The following is a 16,612-nucleotide window of genomic DNA, read 5'->3' as shown; positions in this document are numbered from 1 at the left end:
GGATCTCTCAGCCTCTGTTCCTCTAATGGTGAACATTCTCTTTCCAATGTGTTTTTCGCAGGTTTGCCAAAATGTATAACAATCAATCACTGGATTACCACTTTGCCAACATTTCAAAATGAGGCCTGAAGAGAATGTTTTTTTAGTCAGTTTAGAAACATTACTGTAAAAGACACGATCAACATCAGCATTTCTTGGTGTAAACACATTTATTTAATATTGTATTCTAAGGTAAAACCTGACATAAGGTACAGATTTATAGTTGACTGATTAAATTAGACTAAAGCACTTTCCCAGTGGAGTGAGTCCTTCTGTCTTTGGTTGTGATTACATTACATAATATGTTACTTGTTAGACGCTGTTATCCAAAGCGACTTACATACTCAATACTGTGGGCAATTCCCACAGGAGCAATTTGGGGTGAAGTGTCTTGCCCAGGGACACAACGACATGCTGACTGCAGTGGGGTTTGAACCAGTGCTCTCTTGATCCCAACACCAACGCTCTATCCGCTGTGCCACACACCTTGTGATGTGAGAAAAAGCCACTCTATCAAGCTTCAGTCACTTTGTTGTGGTGGAGAAGGAGGAGGGGTGCACATCAGCTGAGCTGCTGTTGAAAGCGTGCTGTGGGAAGATGCTGGTGGAGAGTTGTGTGCTCTTTAACATCTACTACATAGATTAATGACACCAGACAGCCCCGACAGCATAACACACACATACACACTCATTGTGCAAACATCTTCCTAAAAAGCTTCACTTGGGGAAAAAGGAACATCACATATATTTTTGTTATAAGGCAGCTTAACTCTGTTTAATATCTTCATAAATATATGTATATCAATTAAAAAAATGTTTCTCTTTAATATGGAATATGTTGCTGGCACTTTATGAAACTATGTACGGTGTATCATGGTGTGATTCTTATTTGCTAATGTTTATCTCTATTTACTGGCTTTCCCGTCCTTGCTAAGCTTGGGAAATGTTCTCATTAAGGAGATGTTGTTAGTTACACTCTATATCAACTTCTGTTGATCCTGATACTGCCTCCCATAACTCCCTAAAGTCCAGAATGCTCCTTTCATTATCGCCAAGCTCAACCCCTCCCTTTCTCCATTCTCTGTGTTTAAATGTGCAACCCAAACTCTGCCCTTGGTCTTTCACTCCGCAGATAGTATGCTCTCCGAGTATGAACTTTTTTGCAAGAAATAAAATACCTCAAGACAGCTGAATGCTTTGATTCTTTATCCAATGGCAAGTGTTTGCATTTTATTCATTGTTTTTTAATAAAAACACCTTGAAAAGGGTCAAAGACTCAGAGAGATGTCAGGAAGGAGGTTGTGCCCTGAACAGGATAAGATGCAGCTGTTGTGTGACTTATTCAAGGAATTGTATCCTCATCAGACGCATCATCCTTTCCTCATGTGAGGCAACAGGTGCTGAGGACACAAAGGAGTAGAAAAAGAGTATGAGAAGCTGCTCTGTATTTAGAAAGGAACCGCAGATGTGACTGACTGTTGTCTCCCTGATGGAGTGTGACAGGAAAAAGAAGACCTTGAGCCTGAGAAATGTGCGTGGAAAGTGTGAACAAACATTTTTTAAACAGATCGTTTTGCTGTATCCAAGGGATGCATATAACCATAAATCACTTGCAATGGCTTTATTTGAATGCCAGTGATATAGAATGTTATATATGATCTTTGGTTTAGTTATATTCATCACAGCTATTGCCTCTCCTCTCACACCCGTGTCTCCTGCGGCCTTGGAACTTTAACATTCTTTCTCCACGGCTTCGTATTGGTATGACCAAGATATTGTTGATCCGGCTTGCCTGAGACATTCATAAAACAGTCTCTTCTTCAGATAATAAGAGGACAAAGCTCACGCACAGTGTCAGAGAGCAGTGAGGACATCCGGGAGTCCATCTTATCAGGAGGAAATCTCCCTGGACCCGGTCACTCCCTGCTAGGGGCAGAACTTGTCTTGACAGTTTATTGAATATTGATTATTCTCTTAGGAAAAGCTAAATATTGAGGAATGAACAAGAGATCTTCAGAATTGGTTTGGCAGGAGCTGTCTCACTTTGTTGTTGCATCAAATATTTTTGTCAATTCGATGGCCGTAACTTCCAATAAATATTCAGTGTTCTTTCGGACATCAGTTCGAGCTCTCAAGTGTTCTCCTTGAGTTCAGAATTCAAATGTCCTCACAGCCAGTGCAGCTGTAGCAGCCTGTTCCTCTGTGGTAAAAAAACATGAAACTATATATTCAGCACATCCTTTTTGTAGAGCTTTTTGAAAAGCTACATCCACACTGAGATTTAATGTCCTACTTTAAAGCTTTCAATATGTTTTCTCAAGCTCAACATTTACGTATCAACTGCTTCTTTGGTTATGAATTGCAGCCGTAAGATCTTATTTCTGTTAATCAAGTTAGAAAGATGTTTGTTTTTCTGACACACTGCTTCATTTTTTGTTCTTTTTTGTAAGAGAAACAACTGAGCTAAGGCCTTTCGGTGTGAGTTCTATTGCCAACAAAATGGCCCCTCTAATGATAGTTTGTTTTTTGCACAAACCAATTATCATCTTAGATTCATGACATGTCTAGCTCCCTTTTCCATGGACGTAATGGAAACTATCGCGTCACCTTGTGGTGTGTTACTACCTATTGAGTCACCACATTATATTTGCATAAGCAAAGTGTATTCTGAACACTGACGTCTATTCTCTGTAATGCTTAATGAGGTTACTTGTGCTCTGACATTTAAATTAAAATGTAATGTTGTAGCATGTTGAGGTGGAGTTAGACAATAAATAGCAAACAGTGTAAATAAATAATGACAATATTTTCCTGAGATTTAGAGGCGTACATGTATAAGTTAATATAAAATCAAAGTGTACCTCAAAATTATAAAAGTGCAGTACCTGAGTAAATTAACTTGGTTATTCAGTCCAATGTTTCTTTCTTTTAATGCTGAAGAGTAAATAAATGGTAGAAAAATATTTCTTAATTATATTATGCCAAATTATGTGGTTGAACTCAACAAACACTTATTGACCCATTGTCAGCAAATGTCAATCCTCTTAAATAAACGTCCGCAGCGACAGATCAGAGCCTGAACAGCACAATCTTATTAGAAAGGAGGGGGGGAAAGAACAGGATCTATCTATATAAAAAAAGATGGAGGATTGTGAATAAACACCAGCATGAGAGAAATCAGCACTACAGTGGCCAAGACAGAACGTCCCAGTATTTTAACTTGTTTTGACGGTTGATCATTGTGTCTGTTGCACAATTAGTTCAATATTTGAAGGGAAGTATGATTCACGGCCAAGCAAATAAGCATGACAAACACTTATCTATGAGCAATGAAACCGACTATAGCCTATCCTGTTTTGTCAAGCAGTGGAAAATGGTCCATCAGGTGATACTGTTTGTCATATCTGTTGTATTGATGCCTTGTGAAAAGCTAAGTGTGTGTGAGCGGTAAGTTCAGTAAATATGGCGCTGGGGGGTGAAGCTAAGAAGGCTCCAGTTTCCCAGTTACACATGAGGACAGAGTACATAACCTGGCAGCTGAGTACACATCATGCTTCATACGGCACACTGGCTTAAAAAAATACCATTGATTTCTGGTGTTGATTGAATCTACAAACGGCTGGTATCTACGCTGAGCTTTAACAGAATCCACACAACAATAACTGTACGAGGGGGGATGAATACACCCCGGTTCTCTAAACTCTAACATGAATACACCCCGGTTCTCTAAACTCCAACAAATGTAGCTCAGCGCAAGTTCAATCAGGAAGACAATATCATCTGGTGTCACACGTTATCTCAATAAGCGATCAGGGGCGTCACGCCCCGGCTAGCAATCATCGCACTTGCTAACCCCTTTAAATCTGCTCTCCCCTCCCTTTCAGTTGTCATTTCAGGTGTCAACGCACAGCCCTCCTCCACCCCTTCGCCTCCTGTCTCCTAATACAGGGCCAAGCTGAAACCTTCTCCCTTCAGATCGGACCGAACTACTATCACCACCACCAGTGTCTAGACCCCGAGGGGATTCATCAGGGCGGTTATTTCCCTCCTGAATGATCATCCTGCAAACCCGGGGCCTAATCGCCAAAACATCATTACAGTTACTTGTTGTAATACATCAATCACTATTCCCGCATGTCATGGGTCCCGAGAATAAACATGTATTTCATACATCACGTCTCTCCTGATTGAACTGTGGTTCTCCACTTGTAAATACCTGGTTACATGCTACTCCTGTCCCCCCCGCATGCAGGTCAGCAACATTTACATTATCGCATGGCTGTTTCTTTTATTCTCGTACAAATCTATTTGTGTTTATATGTGTTGAGAATGGAGTTTGATCGACCAATTACAACGTGCAGTAGAAACGCGGTTATACAAACCACACTATGGATTGAATGCAATAAAACATAAAATAAAAAGGTGTGAATTTCTTAGAAGCTGGGCTTGTGGCATGTTAACCACAAAAATAACTTGATTAATGTGGAGGAAATTCTTAAGAGAAACTGATAAATGATTAATGGACAAAGTTTGTCTTTTGTTATATTTAATAAAGTAAAAAAGAAGGTCAATATACAAGTGAAATCGATCTCAAATGCAGGAACAGAGCAACTTCATCCTCAGATGACAAAGAAGTTCTGCACACCCAACACAGCTTACAGTCCCACTATATATTCATGAAAGGAAACAGCCCACTGGTCCTACACCCCATCATTAAACCATAAAACCCCCCATCATTTGCATATCCCCCTTTTACACTTCCTTTTGCCCTCCTGAAATGTAAATCCTTATGTCTCAGTTAAACACATAAAAGGCTAAAAATACAATTAAACAGTGTAAAATGCAACCAGAGTATACAACTATATTGTGTTTGAAATGATTATATGATAATTTTACACAACAATTATATTTTACTTTTTGTCAGTAACTGAGAAAAGCAACTTTAATTGAGGTTTACACAAATAAAAAGGTATGTGTGTGCTCATACAATATGCTAACACAGTGTCCATCATCTTTGCTTATTCTGGAGTGTGCACCAGGAGACTGCTCTTGTTATGACCTCAGTCAGCGTTCTGCAGGAGTGATGGAGCCGGAGAGAGAGCACTCTGAGACCGGTCGAGAGTAATGCTGCTTGACAGGTGTATTAATATTTGAGAGGCCATAGAGGAGAAACTCCTGCATCCTGCTGCAGGCTTGCACATTTTTTATTCCTGAACAGCTACATTTTAGTTTTACCTTAAAAATCTTCACCAAGTCACTAAAATGTAAGTTCTCTTTATGCAGCGAATGTTTCAGTGACTATAAACAAACACACTACTGCATGAAGTGGTTGCTGGTTTATATTTAAATGATGCACACATACAAAGTTGCTCTGGATGTGTCGAACATTTCTAAACCAGATGAAGTGTTTGTGCCATCACTGTGAAGGGTTTCCTTGTGAAATTACATAACTATGTTTTCTGTGGTGCATATATATTTTAGAGAATATCCAATGATCCTTGGAAAGATCAAGTACTTAGAAAGTCCCCAAATGGACGGGTCACAGTTGTGAAGTCAGCAGCAGCTTGTTCGGAGTGAAGAGTGAGATCGTATCTTATGTCCCGTAGGAAATCAGGATATTACATCTTGCAAAAGGTTTATTGGTTTAAGTCAGCAGTAGTTTTCTTTGTGGAAGCTGTCTGTTGTAATATCATAGCTACAAGAAACAGATTCCATAGCAATAATTAACATTAATAAAGAATATCAGCCTCCTCACTTCAATCAACCTAAGCTTGGTAATCCTCATAAATACCCGGAGGAATTCACCCCGGTCTTGCACTTAGATGTTTCTTCCCTTTTATCTTTCTCTTTCATACTGTATTGGCCGCACAGCCAACTTTCATCACCCTATTTTTCTGGCAAAGAAAAATAATTAGTTGTAAGCGCAGATTTTGATCTGTGGGAGAGTCGACGCATGTGCCATACAAAGATATCTTTCAAGTCCTTGTGCTTCTGGTGAGAAATAAAAAAAACAAACATCTATTGCATGTGCAACACTTGAAATCCTCTCTCATGCTCTCATAGTGAAACATTCACATATATAAATGTTTCCTTTGAAGCCCTTCACATTGAAATGTCACATGTGGGCACAGTAGTGGACCTTTGTATCCAGTTCTCCATTCTTTGTGCAATGTTGTTGACCAATCCACCCCCCTCATCCAAAATGTTCCCTTTTGTGCTCTAGGCTCTTACAAAACAGTGTCAGTATGACTTTGCAAACTTCTTCAAACAACAAACAACCACACACAAGCCTTAATAAAGAAAGATGAGATGCAGAAATTGTTAAAAGAAAAACAGCTCCAAGGCCCAATATGTGGCCTTAAACATGGAAGTCAATGTCACTTATGTTTGTGGATATTACTTTGTTATACTTTTTTTGGTTATAGTTTGGGATTTTATTAATGTTATATATACAACAGGGGATGCGAGAAATGATTTAAATGTAGGAACTCGTGGATTTAAAATAAAGGCAAATAATCACCATGCAAAGTAAAGGGTCAATTAAAGTAATTACATACAATGTGAACGGTCTGGGAAATCCAATTAAAAGGAATAAAGTAATGTCAAAATTAAAAAGAGTTGGAGCAGAAATAGCCCTCCTGCAGGAGACTCATCTAACAGAACAGGAACACCAAAAACTTAAAAAGTGGAACTTCAGTCCATATTCATCCTCTTACAGAAAGGGATCCAGGAGGGGCGTAACAATCTTAATCTCCGGTAAATTAAATTTTGAATGCACATATGAAAAAAAGGACCAAGATGGGAGATATGTACTTATTCGGGGAAATTTGGAGGGTACTTTAGTTACCCTCCTGAATGTATATGCCCCCCCGGGGTCTGAATGGTCATTTTACAAACACATTTTTGGAATAATAACATTGGAGGCCCAAGGAATTCTAATTTGTGGGGGAGATTTCAATGTTAGACTCAACCCAACTTTAGATACATCAAAACCCCTTTCCTCAGGAGGAAAAAAAATCAGCAAGAACATTAAATTGATCTTGGGAGACCTAGGACTCTCGGATGTATGGCGAGACCTAAATCCGTCTACGAAAGATTTTACCTTTTACTCACACCCACACTCAGTATATTCAAGGCTTGATTATCTGTTTATATATCAGAAAGATTTTTATAGGGTTCAAAATTGCAGTATAGGGACCATGGACTTATCGGACCATGCTCCGGTCTCCATGGCATTAAATCTAGGACTAGAAAGGAAAAGCACAATCTGAAGACTGAACACAGGAATTCTTAACCAAATTAGGCCTCAAATCAGGACCGATATAAAAGATTATCTGAACGACAATGATAATGGAGAAGTGTCCCCAATAATCCTGTGGGATGCATGCAAAGCTGTCCTAAGAGGAAAAATAATTGGATATTCCTCAAACATAAATAAGCAAAGAAAAGAGAAAACAAATCAGCTTCAAACAGAACTAAAACATCTAGAAAATATACATAAGAAAACTTTAAATACAAAAACTAAAATGGAAATAGATACAAAAAAGAATGAACTCCATGAAATCCTCTCAAACAACATAAAAAAATTAAAAGATCTTTCTAAAACAAAGTTATTATGAGGTAGGAGTTAAATCAGAAAAACTATTGGCTTATAAACTAAAAAAAGAACAGGTAGAAAACACAATTTATAAAATAAAAGACCCTGAAACAAGTATTATACATAGCAATTTAGAAGACATACATCAAACTTTTGTCTGTTTCTATAAAAACCTATACTCTCAGCCTAAAATAGATAAAACCAACATCAGGAGTTTCCTTGATTTGATAACTTTTCCTAAAGTGAGGGATGAGCAAAATCATAAATTAGTTATAGAAATTACGGGAAAAGAAGTAGAAAAGGCAATCGCTGACTTAAAACCCAATAAAGCCACAGGCCCAGATGGTTTCCCTTCTGAATGGTACAGGGAAATGAAGGATCTACTGATCCCAACAATGAGGGATGCTTTTAACCACGTGCTTCAGACAGGCATAGCCCCCCCCCCTCATGGGGGGAAGCAGTAATTTCCCTGATACCGAAGGAAGGGAAAGACAAATTTGACTGTGGAAGCTATCGTCCAATAAGTGTGCTAAACCAGGACTATAAGATCTTTACCCACATTTTCGCAAAAAGACTCGAAGAAATCCTCCCTCAGATAATAAATCTAGATCAGACAGGATTTATCAAACAACGGCAAACTCAAGATAATATCCGCAGAACTCTACATATAGTTGAACATACTGTATATCCAAAAACAAACTCCAGGCAGTACTTTTGAGCCTCGATGCAGAAAAAGCCTTCGATCGAGTTAATTGGAAATTCCTATACCAAGTTCTTGAAAAGTTTGGCTTTCACAAGATCTTTATTAATACGGTTCAAGCACTGTACGACAACCCTTATGCAAGAATAAAAATAAACGGAGCCATATCAAATTCTTTCTACCTCGAGAGAGGGACACGACAGGGATGTCCAATTAGCCCTCTGCTATTCACAATTTATATCGAAGCTCTGAGTTTGGGGGTTACTCAAAATAACAATATTACCGGTGTAGAAGTATATGGTCAGGAACATAAATTATCATTATTTGCTGATGATATATTAATATACCTGTCAAACCCAGATGAATCATTCTTGAGTTTACTGACTTTTTTGGATACTTATAGTTCTGTCTCAGGGTACAAACTCAATATAACAAAAACCCAAATACTGAGCTTTAATTACAAGCCAAGCCAACATATAGACTCACTCATTGATCTTAATTGGGATCTGAACCACTTAAAATATCTGGGAGTAAGTATCTCTAAAGATTCAGAGGAATTGTATACACTAAATTTCAACCCTCTAAGTCAGAAAATAAAAGAAGACATAAATAGATGGAACTTGATCCCAGTGCTGAGCTTTGAATCTCGAATAGAATCAGTGAAAATGAACATCCTACCTAGACTCTTATACCTTTTCCAGAATCTACCAATTGAAATCACAGACAAGCAGTTTAACGAATGGGATAAAACCATATCAAGGTACATTTGGCAAGGGAAGAAACCAAGGATTAGATTCTGTACTCTTCAACTAGCAAAAAACAAGGGAGGAGTAGCGCTCCCCTGCTTGAAGGACTACTATATATCAGCCCAATTAAGAAGCTTGTTCTGCTGGTGCAAGCCAGACTACAGAGCTAGATGGAAAGAAATTGAGAATAATGTATCAGGAGGAGTACCCATCGAGGCAAGGTTAGGGGATAAAAGACATGTTAAAAACTTACTGGAAAAAGATAACCGCTGGATCAACCTCTCCTTAAAGTTATGGTTACGGATCATTACCAGGAGTGACTTGCTGGAGGAAATGAAGATATTAAGATAGTGCTCACATGATCTTGATTTCACCCAGAGCAAGCTGGATAAAATATTTAAAGATTGGGCCAAACATGGCCTTACTTCATATTGCACATTTTTCAGCAAAGGAACCATGTTTGATTTTCAAACACAAAAAAAACGATATGGATTGAATAACAGTGATTTCTTTAGATTTCTACAGGTACGCCATTATTTAAATAGTTCCTTGTCAGACAGCCAGAAGGCCCTTGAAAACCCTTTATTAATAGTTTTCACCAGTGCATACATATCAGACACAGGGATGAAAGTAATTTCAAAACTTTACCAAGCTCTTCGAGATATTAAAAAAGAAAATACTTTCTATATAAAACACAAAAGGGAAAACGAAACCAAAAAAACCATCCCTGACGAAGTCTGGACAAATTACTGTACTTTTCAATGGAAGATCTCGAGCTCAGGCACCTACAGAATGTTTAGTTGGAAGATGCTGAGCAGGTACTTTTTCAGCCCTGCTCAGTCATCACATCACCTAGGGCCCCCCAGCTGCTGGAGGAAATGTGGTTCTCAGCTAGCACATCACTACCATTTGTTTTGGGCTTGTCCTTTAACAGTAACTTTTTGGGAAAAGATTCATATCGAAATTGAAATAATACTACAGGAAAAAATCCCTTTAAACTGGGACGAATTTCTATTTGGGCTCGTACATTCAATCCCCACAAACTCCAAAACAAAACAATTATTTGGAATTCTTACTGTTGCCGCAAAAAAAGCAATAACTAGAAAATGGCTCAAAGCGGATATCCCTTCTCTTGTCAACTGGTACGACAAAATCCATGAAATCTATGTTATGGAAAGAATCACCTTCTCAATGAGGCTTCAGGAAAACACATTTGAAGAAATATGGAAAAAGTGGATTTACAATTTACATATCCCAAAGACGACCATCCCTTGTTTGACTGTTTCTATACACCGACTGAATGTATATGTATAGATATGTATGTATGGTCACATGTATGTGTATTGAATGTATATATGTATGTTGATATGTATGCATGTACATGTGTAGACATTTGCTATTTCAAACAACCCCTGTGTACTTTTTCGTTTTTATTTTACTTTGATTAATTTTGTTTGCTATTTCATCTGTCACTTTCGGGTCTCTAAAAATATATGATTTGAAAAACTGTACTTGTACTATAATGTGACCCCAAATAAATAAAGAAGAAAAAAAGAAAAAAAAGAAAAACAGCACGGAAAGTGACAGAAGTGGCAGTGAAAACAAGAGAGCTGGCTCAGTGATTATGTTACACTATTTGTGTATTATGAAACATTTACGTGACAGAACACAGAAGTAGTAATATTGCGAGAATTTATTCAAATGTACTGAGTCATATATCACAATAATTCCTCTGCAAAATCCACAGCTCTGAACCTGAAGCTCTACTGCTGCAATGAGTACATCTTAGACATGGCATCAGAGCGCAGAGCAGACGATTTCTCCCTATCTCCTCTGATGACACTGTGGATCCAGGGCAAATACGAGGAAATCTTCATATAGACTCCGTACTTGTATGTTTGACAGGACTTGTCAAAGGAGAGGATCCCTGCAGCGTAGATGTCTCCAGTTGCAGCATCTTTTACCGCCAGAGCACCTCCTGCATCACCAAAACAAACATTCTCCTCATACCGGGTGGATCCGGTGCAGAACATGTGGTCGTCTACAGCTGGTGTTCGCTCAGTGAGATCATATTCTGCCTTACATTCAGTGTGATTGGCTAGGGGGACTACTAGGTGTTTGAGTGATGTGGCGAGGGTGAGGTGTATCCCCCAGCCCCACCCGGTGATGACTCCTGTCCCTCCCAGGGTGTCTGCCAGGTCATGGCCCCTCTCTGGCAGAGGGATGGGGGTCACTTTATCGCTCATCAGCACAGGCTCCTTCAGCTGGATCAGAGCCAGGTCGTTCTCCCAGTCAGAGCTGTTCTGGAAGCCTGGGTGAAGAACAACCTGCCGGAGGGAGAATTAAGAAAACAGATAAGACACAATCTGAATATTCTTTTAATTCAAGTTAAATGAAGTAGAAGAAACGTCAATTTCATTCTTAATCTTGCATGAAATAATAAAAAACAAAACCCACTGAATAAATAAATTCATTTTTTCAACTCTGCCACTTTTTATTCTTTTATGTTTTAAGACAAGTCTGGTGATATGATAATGGTCAACAAATCCTAAGAAAATTAGATTTTCCTTATTTTCAGAAATATCACAGCCTATCTGTTGCTCATTATTTGATTTTAAAGGGTTTTTTCAATCGTGGTCTATGGGACAGAAGACTTAAACACACCACGATTTGTACATACAGCCAACAGTTAAATTGCCTGTACATACAGGATGCACAGCATAAAAGGAAACATGTATTCTTGTTTTTTGTCTTAATACAGGCATCGATACTTAAAATCAGTAAATGTATCCTTTAAAGGATTAAATGTTTCTTTGGTTGAGAATTACTCCTTGCACTAAGTCTCATACCTGCTTCAATATATGTTTTCAAGGCTCAAAGAAAAAAAATGTGATGCATTTTCTTTTGATTTGCTTGAATGGCATGGCCTTGAAAATATGGTTTTCATGCAATAAACTAAATTATTGAAAGTCAACAAAAATAGATGTCTGTGCATAAACTCACATATTTCCTTTAATGTAGCACTACAGTATAGCGGTCTATTGAAATCTACACGCCATTGACCCACAACATGCACCTGAATAGCAGCCTCTGGGGTCTTGAACCTGATCAGAGAGGTAAAGGTACGTATTTCAGTTCAAATATTTATCTCACTCACCTTTTCGACAGCAACTTCTTTGGAGGCAACAGCTTGGGACCGTCCATGGATTCCCAGGTACACTTTAGGAATGACAGGATCTTTCCCCTGAGTGTCCTGTCGACTCTTCCTGACAAACAGGTTCCTGCCAGCAGTCAGAATCCAGCGATCGGAGATGAGCGCCCCGCCTGCAGAACCTCCGTCCAACATCCTGTCAGCAATGTACACCATGACCTGCCATGGGACATGAGGAGCCAGGGTGCCCCCGACCATCCGCCTGGAGCGGGGGGATGCTAACCTGGAGGCTGGGGAAATAAATACAGTATATATTAATTTATGTAATCTAAATTGTATATACTTGTTTTTGTCATGTATAATTGTCTGTATTCTCTATTTGTTTTATATTCACGAATCTTGTTCTCTTAGAACAATCAAAATTCCGATGGGTTATTTCAACACAAGCCATTTGATGCGATGACCACATGCTGTTATGTATGATGCTTTCTGTGGTTTTTGATTATCATGTTTACAGCTGGTTCAAATCTTATCTTTCTGGAGAAATTCAGACTGTTGTTGTTGTTCCTGCAGCATTCAGACTATACAACCAGCACACCCCCTATAGACCCCCCCCCCCACACGCACACACACACACACACACACACACACACACACACACACACACACACACACACACACACACACACACACACACACACACACACACACACACACACACACACACACACACGCACACACACACACACACACACACACACACACACACACACACACACACACACAAGACAGACTATAACACCCCTTGCTGTTAAATACCAACCAACTATGTGCAATACTTATTTTCCACCGTCATTTGCAAACAAATTCTTTAAAAATAGGACAATGTGATTTTCTGGATTTTTTTTTCTCATTTTGTCTCTCATAGTTGAGTTATACCTAGGATGAAAATTACAGGCTTCTCTCATCTTTTTAAGTGGGAGAACTTGCACAATTGGTGGCTGACTAAATACTTTTTTGCCCCACTGTATATGCCGTTATTAACTGTGCAACCTGGCTGCTAAATCCGAAGAACTGTTACAGGATGTGTATTTTGCAAATTACAAATTCACCGGAATAATGGAAATGTAATGACACAGGACTTGATTCAAAACAAAGTACAGACTACTTAACCTTCAATAAACCAGCTGAAAAGTGGCAACACACTGTTATCTGACCTTGAGATAATCTTGTATGATCCATGTAGTGTTTTTCTCTATTACCTTCTTGCATAAAAACTGGCCTTCAATTCACGGTTTCTTTGTTCTACCTGGCTGAAAGTAGTTCTGCTTATCACCTTGTCGTTTTTGTATTTCCACCTGAGGCTAGATGATCTCTAGCCTGTTCTCAGAAGGAGTCACAAGGGCCACATTTCCTTCGTGTAAAGTATGTACCAACTTTTTGCTCAATATGAGTCACTGCAGAATTGCCTTGTGTGATTGAACCTCTTTGCAAAGCTTATTATTTGTCTAATTAAACACATAACGTCAATTGTTGAACTGTTTTATTTTTTATTTATTTTTTCCACCACATCACCATTTTGTATGCCGCTGACTTCAAGTTGCAGACAAGAGTCTCCAGGTTAAAGTCTGTTTTCTTTGATGAAGTCTAATATAATTAAGAACTTACATTAAATTCTACAAAGACAATGTGTATGGTAACTACTTCACAATGCACACATTGACAATCCTAAAATCTTCAAAACTGTATTTGCTGGCTTTTTGAAACACCATTTTATGACTGTTTTAATCAGTCTGTCTGTGATGATTGGTGTGTCAAAATGACAAAAGAGTTTCTTCTCAAAGATGTCTGTATTTGGCTCACGATCATGATTTCCGGGACTGCTGTTAAAAGCGTTTTCATCTGCATCTGATGCTTTTATGCTCTGAAGGTTTCCTCCAGGAACAATTTATTCATCGTAAAGAAAAAGAAAGATAAAGGATCATCCACTTGTTCTGCTTTGACCCTCGAGTCTCTTGTGCGGCTGAGATCATCAAGGGAACCGGTTCTGGGGATATTTTCTTTAAAGTGTTCGCAAATGCTTTGAACTCAGTCCATGATCATTAACCCTGTTGTAAATGTAATATCCTCACAGGGTTTAACCAATGTATTTAACAAAGTTAGCAATTGCTTACAAGTGCGATTAAATTAACAACTACCTAATCAAGACACTGCTTTAATATGAAATGGATTTACTAGTTCAGGTATTCTTTCTCTCAATAATCTAATATTTTTTATGTAAATAAGTTCCCTTTTTTTTTTATTAACAAATTATTTTCACATCTCTCTCTGCTCTCTGACCGCTTAGCCTTAGTTTTTGAATGGCTGTTTGAGGATAAGCAGATGATTTCCATGTCAGATACAGTATCTTTACAGCTACATGAAGGACACAATCTGAAATGAGCAATAAGAGCTTCAGTCCTCAGATCCTCAGGTCATTTCACTCCGCAGATATCTATCTGAACAGCAGCTGTCAGGGAGCTAGAAGTGTCAAACAGCAGCTTCAGAGAACTGGAGCCTGGAGCCACTTCAGTGTTTTCTGAAATAAAAGGCTGCTGTTTGGATCTCTGGATCAGTCATTAAGGAAACATGTGAGGTTAGATATTCTGATTGTAAATACATGCATGTTCCCAATTTAATTATCTTATATGAGTTTTTGTAGATGCCACAATAACCAGTTTATTCATTGTACTGCACTGTTGGCACTGATGGAGTAAGTACTAAGATGATGCACTTAAGTAAAAGTAATAATACCATAGTATAGAAATGTTCGATTACAAATAGTTGTGCATTCAAAATGCTATTAAGATGAACGTACATTAGTATTGGCATCAATATATGTATATATATATATATTTACTAAAGTGACGCAAGAAAAATGATTTATTATTGAGAATGGCCATTCTCAAGAATAATGTTTTATATATATTTTGAATTAATAATGTAAATCTGCAAATTATTTAACATTAGCAATCATATTTATGGTTTGAAAAGAAAAATATTTGCCTCTGACATGTACTGAAGTAGAAGTATAAAGTGCCATCAAATAGTAAAAATACAAGTCAATGTTCTTAGTTACCTTCCACCACTAAGTCTTCTAACAATCAAAGGATGAATTTCTATCAAATATGGTAGAGATATCCAGGGACCCCAGAGGATGAATCTGAGTAACTTAGGTGAAAATAGGTAATGACCATAGGAAACTATTTAACTGGAAACATAGCATTTGACCAAAAGTACTGTGCTTCAGCCTTAGCCTCGAGCATGCCTGTATACGTTTCTTTCTTGTTGGTCCAATGCAGTAAACCCTACCAACAAATACTCTATGGTAAATGTAAACAGAAATCCATTTTGAATTAGATCACCATGTTCATCAGTGTATAGCATGTTTGTGTTACCTGACAAAGGTTGGTTCATTTCTTCGGTTAGAACCTCGTCTGCCAGACAGGCGCATGCGGCCAGGAGGAGCACTGTCTGAGAAAACCTTCAAACAACAACAGATCCAAACGAAGTTAAATGTCTCATTGCCCATAAAAGGATTATGAATGACACAAATCTAAACAAATCAGTTAGAATTTGTAGCTAATTATTGTAAAACTTAGCCAAGTTAGATAGCTTCTTGAAAACATTTAGATCAGAATTTCCATATTAATAGTTTTCTTACATATTGTAAACATTTTGCTGCATGGACAACAGTTTGTTAAGATAAGTTACGATAGATAAGACTTTATTTATCCCGAAGGAAATTGTTGTGCTAGAGTTACAAAAATACAATAAACACAGCAACATAATAATAAAACTGTACACTAACACTGCAGTAAAAGAGCAATTAAATACCTACAGGAAACATAGACGGTCACATAATTAAGTAAATATTAACAGTTTTTAGTAGTGCAAAAAACGTAGTGGCAGATATATAATTGTCCTCCTCTCCACCACAGCTACAAAAATAAAGGCAAAGAGAAATTGAAAAATAATTATAACATTTGAACTTACCACATTTTGTTGATAATATTCAGCTTCAGCAGTTACAGTTATAATCTCTTTCAATGTCTTTGCATTTGGAGCGGGGAGTATTTATATCTGCTGAGAGGCAAAGAATGGTGCCAGGGAAATTCAGCTTGGCAGGAAAACGCTGATTGCTGGAATCTGAAATAAATGATTGCAAAATCTCATTTTCCATCAGCTGGGAGACTCCACAGTTTGGATTCAGGGAAAATAGCAGCTATCATTGATTTTAATCTATTGCACTTTCAACACAGGTTTCTTGAATTAAAATAGAGTTTCTCTTGTGACCGTTTTCAGAAGTGTGTTCATGTTTAATTATACAAGTTGAGTTAT

General features: G+C 38.0%; 1 protein-coding gene across 1 annotated transcript; it reads right to left on the bottom strand.

Moving 5' to 3' along the window:
- Nucleotides 1-10,756: 10,756 nt before the first annotated feature.
- hp (haptoglobin) lies at nucleotides 10,757-16,386 on the bottom strand. The gene is made up of 4 exons (XM_079664085.1): nucleotides 16,268-16,386; nucleotides 15,670-15,755; nucleotides 12,239-12,522; nucleotides 10,757-11,408 (listed from the first exon to the last, which is right to left on the bottom strand). The coding sequence occupies exons 1-4, from the start codon at nucleotides 16,270-16,272 to the stop codon at nucleotides 10,845-10,847; spliced, it is 939 nt and encodes a 312-aa protein (XP_079520211.1). The 5' UTR covers nucleotides 16,273-16,386; the 3' UTR covers nucleotides 10,757-10,844.
- Nucleotides 16,387-16,612: the final 226 nt, after the last annotated feature.

The sequence above is a fragment of the Notothenia rossii genome, assembly GCF_949606895.1.
Source record: "Notothenia rossii genome assembly, chromosome: 2".
Lineage (NCBI taxonomy): Eukaryota > Metazoa > Chordata > Actinopteri > Perciformes > Nototheniidae > Notothenia > Notothenia rossii.
Note: the sequence above shows the minus strand (reverse complement) of the source record. Positions and strands in the feature narration are given on the sequence as shown.

What these genes read in the sequence shown, in the direction of transcription:
- hp (XM_079664085.1), bottom strand. An exon ending in AATGAACCAACCTTTGTCAG is followed by an intron (nt 12,523 to 15,669) that starts GTAACACAAACA and finishes TTATTTCCCCAG; the next exon opens with CCTCCAGGTTAGCATCCCCC. An exon ending in AAGAAGTTGCTGTCGAAAAG is followed by an intron (nt 11,409 to 12,238) that starts GTGAGTGAGATA and finishes TCCCTCCGGCAG; the next exon opens with GTTGTTCTTCACCCAGGCTT.